At 38.5% G+C, this 10,510-nt stretch overlaps 1 protein-coding gene across 1 annotated transcript; it reads right to left on the bottom strand.

The window, feature by feature from the left end:
• Positions 1-9,404: 9,404 nt before the first annotated feature.
• Positions 9,405-10,076, bottom strand: LOC133750376 (keratin-associated protein 26-1). The gene has a single exon (XM_062179968.1). It carries the CDS (start codon positions 10,074-10,076, stop codon positions 9,405-9,407), a length of 672 nt encoding a protein of 223 aa, XP_062035952.1.
• Between the last annotated feature and the right edge of the window lie 434 nt (positions 10,077-10,510).

Below are 10,510 nucleotides of genomic sequence, written 5' to 3'. Positions count from 1 at the left end.
GAAAAAATCATTAACTAGTTCTCCTCCTCCTCTTCCTCCATCATTTGCCTGAGAAAGTCTCAGGTCAGAAACTAGAGTGACTCTAATTTGTCATTGGATGAATGAATAAAGTTATAACTGCAAGATCTTTTTAAAGATTGTCGTGTGAGGGAATCTTTTTGTGTAATAGCAAACATTTTCAGACGTACAGTCTCAGCAAAGTACTATGATTTATAGTAAGTCTATGTGAAATATTCATCTCTAATTGGAGGGCCATCTGGCTGAGTTTACTGTACTTTTGGAAGACAACTAGTGCTTGCTAATAATATTTAGCTATACTGGCAAGGACTTGTCCCTGTTATCGGCAAGAGGGACTTACATATTGAATATATTGACAAATTCTCATCTCTGCTCTCTCCTTACTACCTCCCCACTGTACTGAAATCCTTCTGCCCTGTTATTTCTCAAGACCCTATGTCTGACATTATACTCCATGTCTAAACCACACCTTCTTTTCTGGTTCACAGGGTACTATATTTCTAGCCCTTCTCAGTTCACGTGTCAGTTTTTCACAAGACAAAATGTCCTGACCTGACAGAAACTATCCACAAATTCCATCTTACAATATCTTTTTAGCCCATTTATATTACTTCATACACTCACATCACTGTATTTCTTTATCAGTATTCTCCCTATATTTTTTGTCATTATTGCCATTGAGTTGTGTATGATTGAACTAGGAGACAGCTTTGTCTATATAGGAATTCCTTGTTGTTTACTGGACAATTTCACATGCTAAGACAACTTCAGAATACAAATGTTTTTATCAAAGGACAAAATGACATTTCAACCAAATTACAAATGTAAAGTTGTTCATATACTTAAATTGAGTCTCCCAATATTTCCAGGGAACATAGTCCAGAAAAATAAAGCAAATGGCTGGTTTAATGACATACACGATTAATGGAACAATGACTAGGCATGCTATTAAACACATTTCAAATCTTTCACCACATTCTCTTTCTTTCTGTGTGGTTTCTAACAAGTCCTTTGCAATTATTCTTCTAGCTCGTATCTAGGTAAGACATTTATTTCTCTGGCTTTGCCTTATAAGATTTCACTTTGTCTCTCTGAAGTTTGAATATGATATGCCTGGGTATAATGATCGTTTTATGTTTTTTTTTTTTATTTTTGTTTCCTAATTCTGCTTGTTCTTGGAGTTTTCTGAACCTGTTTCATGTTTATCACTAAAACCTGAAATTCCCCATCCATTAATAGTTCCGTTATATATTCTCTGTTTCTTTTGTCTCTTTTCTTTTCTTTCAGTATTCCAATTAGGGGCGTTATATCTTGTGGCATTGTCTCCACTGTTGAGTTTCCTTTTTGGTTTTTCCATTCCTTTTCTTCTCTTTGCATTTCAGCTTGGCCTTTCTTCACCTTCATTTGCACTGATTCATTCTTTGGCACATTTAGTCCACTAAAAGTATCCTTCAGTTCTGTGATAGTGTTTTTGATTTAATATGTCTAAATTGTTTCTTTGAATTTCTATTTCTCTGTCTACATGACCCATCTGTTTTTGTATATTGTTTCTTCATCTTCCTATTACAGTTCAAAACTTATTAATCAGAGTTATTTGGAATTCCTTGTCTGATTATTCTCACATACGTGTCACATTTGAGTCTGATTTTGATGCTCACTCTTTCTCTAAAGGTCTTTGTTCTCTTTTGATGTGTCTTTTGTTTTATTTTTGTTGTTGTTGTTGAAAGTCAGCCATAGAGGGTTGTCTAATGGGGACTGAGATAAATCAGCCTTTAGTGGGAGATTTGAAGTTAATGGGCCAAGGAGTTGGGCTATGTTTAATGGTTATTATAGCTGTAGGCACCAGAAGTTTCATTTTTCTTTAGTGTCCTTTGTTCTGTCTCTTTTTTTCTTCAACTTTTGGTTTTCCCAATTCTTCCTCCTTTCTGTGGAAATCCACTGTTATTATACTGGAGCTTTGTTTGTGTGGCAGTAAGGTGGAATGGAGAAGCATTTTATAAAAGTATAATTAAATTTCAGTCTTTAACAAGCTCTTTGTCCCTGAGCTGTGACCCTCATAAGTATTATTTTAAGATTTTATTTTTTTTAAACTTTTATTTAATGAATATAAATTTCCAAAGTACAGCTTATGGATTACAATGGCTTCCCCCCACCCATAACTTCCCTCCCACCCGCAACCCTCCCCTTTCCCGCTCCCTCTCCCCTTCCATTCACATCAAGATTCATTTTCAATTCTCTTTAAATACAGAAGATCAGTTTAGTATATATTAAGTAAAGATTTCAACAGTTTGCACCCACATAGCAACACAAAGTGAAAAAAATGTTTGAGTACTAGTTATAGCATTAAATCACAATGTACAGCACATTAAGGACAGAGATCCTACATGATATTTTTTTAAAATTAATTAATTTTCTAGGCAATTTTCAATTTAACACCAAGTTCTTTTTTTTCATTTCCAATTATCTTTATATACAGAAGATCGATTCAGTATATACTAAGTAAAGATTTCATCAGTTTGCACCCACACAGAAACACAAAGTGTAAAATACTGTTTGAGTACTAGTTATAGCATTACTTCACATTGGGCAACACATTAAGGACAGATCCCACGTGAGACATAAGTACACAGTGACTCCTGTTGTTGACTTAACAATTTGATACTCTTGTTTATGGCGTCAGTAATCTCCCTAGGCTCTAGTCATGAGTTGTCAGGGCTATGGAAGCCTTTTGGTTTCGCCGACTTCGATCTGATTCTGACAGGGTCATAGTCAAAATGGAAGGTCTCTCCTCCCTTCAGAGAAAGGTACCTCCTTCTTTGATGGCCCGTTCTTTCCACTGGGATCTCACTCGTGGAGATCTTTCCAGAGTGACTTGGCTTTCCATGCCTAAAATACTCTCATGAGGGGTAGAATTACAAACAGTGAGAGAGAGAAGAGAGAGAAGAGAGAGAGAGAGAGAGAGAGAGAGAGAGAGAGAGATAAAGGTTTTCCATAAGCTGGTTCACTCCCCAAATGGCCTCAATGGCTGGAGCTGGGTATATTAGACGCCATGAGACTGGCACTCCTTCTGGGTCTCCCATATGGGTACAGGGGCTCTAGCACCTGGACCAACTTGTACTGCTTTCCCAGGCCATAGCAGAGATCTGGATCAGAAGAGGAGCAGCCAGGATAAGAACCAGCTCTCATATAAGATGCTGGTGCCACAGGTGGAGGACCAACCTATTGCTCCACAGCACCGACCCCTCACAAGTGTTTTTTAGTACTTACCCCTTGGCCCACTTGGGTGAGCCACAAAAACTAGTGAGACCAGAGACAGACACACTTCCTTTCCTCAGATTAGATAAAGTTTTGGTAAACCTTTTCTTCTAGAAAGTGGGAGTTTTATATGGAGGAAGCTCCAGACAAGCTTCTCTTGGATAATTTCTCCCATTCCCTTAGTAGTGCCATCAGGGCATTCGGTGGCTCTTTACCATGAGAATTTGGTGGGGTTCCTGAAGGTAAATCCTATGAAGTATGGAGTAATCTGAAGATTGGGACACCAGGAAAGTTCTCAAATTCATGCTAGGCTGCCCTTAACCTTCATCAATATCCCCAAATTCCACTCTCAAAATATCTGAACAATCCAATAGATTGCTAGTTTTTGAATGTATTCCTCAGAGACAGTGTGTTGAAAACTTAATCCCCAATTTGACAGTGTTGTGAAGTAAGTCCTTTGGGGAGATAATTGGGTCATAGGGCTCTGCCATCATGACTATATTAATGCTAACGATCATGAAGATGTGGGTCCAATCTCTGATTCTCGCTTTCCCTTTGACTTTCTGCTAAGAGATAAATTGATAAGAAGGTATCACCAGATGCTTGTCTGGAGGCCTTGGGCTTTTCAGCCCCCAAACTGTAGGAAATAAATCTCATCTTCTAAATTACCCAGTGTTAGCTCCTCTCTTAGAGAAACACAAAAATGAATAAGACAATGATACAAGAGGTCGGACCTGTTACAATAATAAATAACTTGAAGTCATAGAAGAGCTTTGGGGACAACTTATGGCAACAAACTTGAAGTATTTGGCGGAATGGGCTAGAAAAATCTTGGATTTCCATAAACAGAACATTTAATATGACACTGGTGAGGACTTGGAAGAATAGAGAAACATAAAGAGTCAGGAGTTCTAAGATGTTACATAAGTGACCATGATCAGAAACTTGATGTGAAATGGAGAGCAAAGGACATTCTATTTAGATATCAGGCAGAAATGAGGAAACTCAAGTAAAGACCAACCTTGTTACGTAGTGTATAAAAACTTGATGGCATTGTATGTGTGTTCTAGGACTTGGATGACAAAACTTAAGAGTGGTGAGTTATCTGGCAAAAGAAGTTTCTGAGGAGCAAAGCATTCAAGGTACTGTATGGCTTTTTCTTTTTTTTTCTTTTCTTTTTTTTTTTTTTTTTTTTTGGTCCTCTTACAGTACAATGAGAAATTCAATTTAAAGATTGAATTTAAAATTAAGAGGAAATCAGTAAGTAAAATTTTGAGAATTGTCTGCTTGGCCATGTAAAGAATTAACAAGGAGGAGAGCAAATAAGGGTTCTAGTCAAGTAACACCTTACTTGAAGCAACAGAGAGTAGTGTTATTTACAAAGACCATGGGAGAAAATCCCAAAGATAGTTCGTAGATTTTCATACTACCAGCTCCCATCATTAATCCAGTGTAGGACCTTCAAGGCACAGTTTTCAGAGAGATACCTATGGGACCTCAGTGTTTGCTGCCTTGTACGACTGAAGTATTTGATTTCTGCATGCAGTATAACATTTCTTGGTCACCTCCGACATGACTTGATCCATGATGACTTAATAATTTGAGTAAATAAATTATGATTGATATGCACTGACTTCTAGATTTATATTACATTATTAGGTCTCAAAGCAACTTTATTTCACAAAAAAATTAAATATTCTTTATTAATATAAATATTCTTTATTAATATTCTTTATTAATACCAATGTGCTAATATTCTGGATATAATAACTTCTTTTTCTGGATATTGTAAGAAATGACTTGCTTTTGCCAAAACATGAATATAAAGATTACATTTTTCTTCCATAATGAAGCTTAATCAAGGAAACATATTAAGTCTTCTTCAAAAACAATTATGAATCAGAAAGTTCACATACTAAATATATGAGATAGAATCATCTTCTTCCACTTATTTTTTTTAAATTTATTTGACAGATAGACAGTGAGAGAGAGAGAGAGAGACAGAGAGAAAGGTCTTCCTTCCATTGGTTCACCCCCCAAATGGCCACTACAGCCAGGGCTACACCTATCCAAAGCCAGGAGCCAGGTGCTTCCTCCTGGTCTCCCAGGCGGGTACAGGGACCCAAGCACTTGGGCCATCCTCCACTGCCTTCCTGGGCCACAGCAGAGAGCTGGGCTGGAAGAGGAGCAACAGGGACTAGAACCTGGCACCCATATGAGATGCCAGAGCCGCAGGCGGAGGATTAACCAAGTGAGCCAAGGCGCTGGCCCCTTGCTTAAAATAGATTGAAAGGTTCCAGCACTGTGGTGTAGTATGTTTAAGTATGCACCTGTTCTGCCAGCATCCCATATCAGTGCTGGTTCAAGTCCCAACAGTCCCTCTTCTGATCCACCTCTCTGCTATGGCCTGGAAAAGCAGTAGAAGATGACCCAAGTCCTTGGGCTCCTGCACCCACGTGGGAGACCTAGAAGAAGCTCCTAACTCCTGGCTTTTCATCAGCCTGCTGTGGCCATTTGGAGAATGAACCAGCAGATGGAAGACCTCTCCATCTCTCTTTCTTTCTATCTGTAACTTTACCTCTCAAGTAAACAAATAAATCTTTAAAAAATAGAAATGCTTAGACACACACACACACATTTTCCATTGATGATATATTTAAATGTTGAATGTTAAGGCAAAAATTTATAAATTTAACATCTTCACTAATGTAGGATAAAATATATTTTTAAAAAAGGACAAAAATACTAACTACAAAGATTAATAAACGGGACTGTCACTGTGGCATAGTAGGTTAAGCCTCCACCTATAGTGCCGGCATCCCAAATGGGCACTGCTTTAAGTCTTGGCTGCTCCACTTTTGTTTCATCTCTCTGCTATGGCCTGGCAAAGCTGTGGAAGTTGGTCCAAATGCTTGGGCCCATGCATCAACATAGAGATCAAGAAGAAGTGTCAGGCTCCTGGCTTTGATTGGCCCAGCTCCAGCCATTGAAGCCATTTGGGAATTGAACCAGCAGATGGAAGACTTCTCTATCTCTCCCTTCCTCTATAACTCTGCCTTTCAAATAAATAAATAAATCTTTAAAAAATTAATAAATGATACTTAGTTCTATTAATCTAAATATACTGTTAAGAGAGTATAAATATATTTAATAACAACAAAAAAGATATTTGAATTACATGTAAGTAGGTGCAGGTATTTGGTACAGTGGTTAACAATTTGCTTGGGATGCCTGCATCTCAACAACATTCCTTGTTAAAGTCTAGCTCTGTTCCTCGTTTCAGCTTCCTGCCAAGATACATCATGTGAGACAGTAGATGATACCTCAAGAACTTGGATCCCTGCTACCTTTATGGAAGAGTTCTGAGCTCCTGATTTGTCTTGGGTAACACTGCTTTCACATGCCCTTGAGAGTGAACCAGTGCATGAAAGGTCTCTGTCTGCCTCTGTGTCGTTTTTGTAATTTTGGCTTTCAAGTATAAATAAACAAATATTTTAAAATGCATATAACAAACAGAACAAATATTGAGTCTATGCAGAGAACTCTTTCAATCCTAAATACAGATGGAAAAACCAAAATCATGTGTAAAACATGTGAATGTTACTTTACCAATTAATGTGTTGTTTCACACACAAGAGTATCCAAAAGGCTAAGATATCAACCAACAGAAATATATGCTCAATCCCATCACAAGTTAAAAATAAAAATCAGACAAGTTAAAAATAAAATCAACATTCATCACAACCACATATCAACTAGAATGTCAACTAAATGAAAAGACTAACAATGATAAGTATTGGAGAAGATTCAGGACAATGGAAATTTTCCTATCCTAATAGAAGTAATATTTGCATAACTTTAGGGCTCATATAGAATAGAGCTAAACAATCATCTCCATATAACTTAATCAATTTACATATACATTTATTACTTAAAACAAAATTTCTATGTGTATATAAATATATATACACAAAATAAAAAATATTCTATATTCTATTAAATCAAAGCTTGAAAGAATCCTAATGTTTATCGCCAGACAAATGTGTTATTTTGAAATCATACATTAAGGAAAATGAAGACTACTGGTTCACATAGCAAGATGGAAGAACATAAAAAATATAATATTTAGTAAAAAGAGCCCAAGACAACTGGGAAGGTAATATATAATTGCATTTTAAAGTTTAATACATGCATATAATTTGGGTAAGATGCTAGAAGAATGGATCCATCTGGGGAATATTGATTTGTGCACAAATAAAATTGTATGTCAATTAAAATTTCATTTTTTAAAAAACAGCCCATCAGGCCGGCGCCGCGGCTCAACAGGCTAATCCTCCGCCTTGCGGCGCTGGCACACCGGGTTCTAGTCCCGGTCGGGGCACCGATTCTGTCCCGGTTGCCCCTCTTCCAGGCCAGCTCTCTGCTGTGGCCAGGGAGTGCAGTGGAGGATGGCCCAGGTCCTTGGGCCCTGCACCCACATGGGAGACCAGGAGAAGCACCTGGCTCCTGCCATCGGATCAGCGCGGTGTGCCGGCCGCAGCGCGCCAGCCACGGCGGCCATTGGAGGGTGAACCAACGGCAAAAAGGAAGACCTTTCTCTCTGTCTTTCTCTCTCACTATCCACTCTGCCTGTCAAAAAATAATAATAATAATAATAATAAACAGCCCATCAAGGGTTACAATCGATGTATGTCTGTAATATAAGACAGGCTGAGTCAGGTATGACTTACTGAGCAGCATAAGGACAAGGAGAAAGCCTGGGAAAGGCTTCTAACAAACAAAGGGTGCAAATGCCAGAAGCTCAAAATACCTATGGAAGTCAGACATGTAAGGAAAAATACAAAAATAGGATGGATTTTAAAACAGCAGCATGAACATGATGATAGGAGGAACTGGCACACTGTGTTGGTATCAAGAAGTTTATAGGGCAAAAGGAAAACTGGAATTTTAGACCTAATTTTACTCCTAAAAACTTGTTCTTCTTGATTACCACCATTTCTAGATAGTCCAGGTCTTTAAACATGTGAACATTAATGTCTTTACAGTTTAGTTTTATTTTAATTAGTAAATTATGTAATTCCACACATGCTAATTTTGAAAAGCTGAAGAATGTATCCTTAATAAAGAAGTAACCCAAGATATCTAACTGCTGGTAAACTTAGCAATAGTTTAAGTCTGTCTTCACACTTTATCTCTTGTTTTCAGCACATAGGGTCTCAGTACATAACAGGAAAGCAACCTCTTGGCTGAAGAAATCAATAGGCCAATACGTGAATCATAGGTCTGTGTTTTCAAAAGTGAGCATGAATTTTCAAAGCAGATAAGACAGAGATCCTAATCTTGTTGATGACATATGAAAAAAGGATGATTTTCAAAATCATGTTGGGGATCTATGTGTAATTCAGAATTGGATTTTTGATATACAGCAAAAGGGGATTCAATCAAATAATAGGAGGAAGACAATGAAGGAATCCAGTATCATGGTAAGGGATTTGGGCTTTTACCTTATGGGAATCAATCATATAATGTCATCGAAGGATTAAGTAGAAGCCTATTGTTAGGTTTGTAATGAGAAAAAAAAAAACATTCCAGTGTAAGGATACTCAGTGGAAGAGAGAGCTAAAAGATATAATTCCTCATCTTGCCTTTTCAAAACACATTCCGCCAAGGATTCCTGGATCTGTCAAGGACATAGCATCAGAAGTCTAAAAAGCAGCTTCAGGAATCACACCACCAAGTCATCTTTCTACTATCAGTAAAAGAACATTGTTACACAGCACTTTGTCTTATTCACAAATCTTATAAGGAGTCTGGGTTGACCACTTCTGTATCAAAATGAAGGAATGAAAGAAAACCAATGAACCAGATTCTTAGCTTTGACATGATCTTGTTTATTATAGTGCAAACAAATACATGCTTCCCACACTCAGGCAACATTGAGAGGCATTGTAAACCAATTAGTTTTTAGCATCAAGGAAAGATGAAAACGTGAAAGTAGTAAATCACTTTAGATCAGGTACAGTAGAAACAAACAACCCGCAACCAGACACCACTAAGAAAGAACCAAAAGTCCATGGAGTTTGAAATTTTATCCTGAGTCTTCAGCATGATGATTTGCTGGAACAAGCATGCTACTGGCATCCCTGGACAGAGCAAGATGGATGACATGTGCCATACACATGGGTCACAGGTTGACAGCTGCTGGATGGAGGCTGCAGAGGTCTTGGGCTGCTGGAGATGATATGAACTGCTTGAGGACCACAGGCCAAGTAACCTCCGGGTTGGCATCCATAAGTGAGGAGGCTCTGGGGTCGACAGCTGCTGGGCAGAGAGGTCAAAGGGCGGTAGGCACTGAGCACGCTACCAATGGGTTGGCAAGTATTGATCACGGTGTTCTGCGGACGGCAACTGCTGGACACATAGCTTGGAGGTTTACAGGATACTGGGAGGCAGGAGCTGGAAACACAGGAAGAAGCAGGAATAAAACTGGTTCCTAGGCTGGGTCTGGGTACATAGTAAATACTGGAAGATCTCCAGGAGGTTGCACAGTTGCTGGGCACACAGTTGGTTGGCTGGCAGCTGGTTGGTTCAATGTAGGTATGATCTTGACAGCTGCTGGGTAAGCAGAAGGCATTTCCACAGCTCACATTTGTAGAGCAGTGGGCAACGGAGGAGGAGGCAGGGATATGGCAGGAATTTCCGGAGGAGCCTGAGCTGCAGTTTCGAGAGTAGATCTGGCAAGACATAGTGAGGGTGTTGAGAGCAGGCTGTGTTTGAGGGGAAGAATTGAATGCAAGTTTCATTCTGATCCCCACTTGGCTTGGCCCTTTATATATCCCTAGAGGGTGACGGTTTTGTAAACAGACTCTTCCTCCTGGTTGGATGAGACTGCATTAGAACTCCTCATTAGAGTGCAGGAAGTAGCGCTCTTGCTTCCCATAAAATTGGATGTTCCTTACACTGCGTTCCATTTATTAAATATATTGAGAAGCCTGCGTGACTAGATTTTATTAGGATCTCTTCTTAAATTATCCAACTAAAACAGACACTTTTGAAGGCTATGAACTTATTCCAGTTACAACCATCTTGGCAAATTCTTAAAATCCCCCTCTTGGAATTGTTTTAAAAATTGTATCATTTTTTTTTTTTTGAAACAGGGGCAAAGTTTCTTTATCTGAAGGAAAATCCTGTTCTCTTTGGAAATTATTCAAATGAAGTCACTTGGAACCAAGAGTGT

Source organism: Lepus europaeus, chromosome 2 (genome assembly GCF_033115175.1).
Source record: "Lepus europaeus isolate LE1 chromosome 2, mLepTim1.pri, whole genome shotgun sequence".
Taxonomy (NCBI): domain Eukaryota; kingdom Metazoa; phylum Chordata; class Mammalia; order Lagomorpha; family Leporidae; genus Lepus; species Lepus europaeus.
This window is presented reverse-complemented; position numbering and strand designations above follow the sequence as displayed.

What these genes read in the sequence shown, in the direction of transcription:
- LOC133750376 (XM_062179968.1), bottom strand. Translation starts at nt 10,076, where the DNA reads ATGAAACTTGCATTCAATTCTTCCCCTCAAACACAGCCTGCTCTCAAC.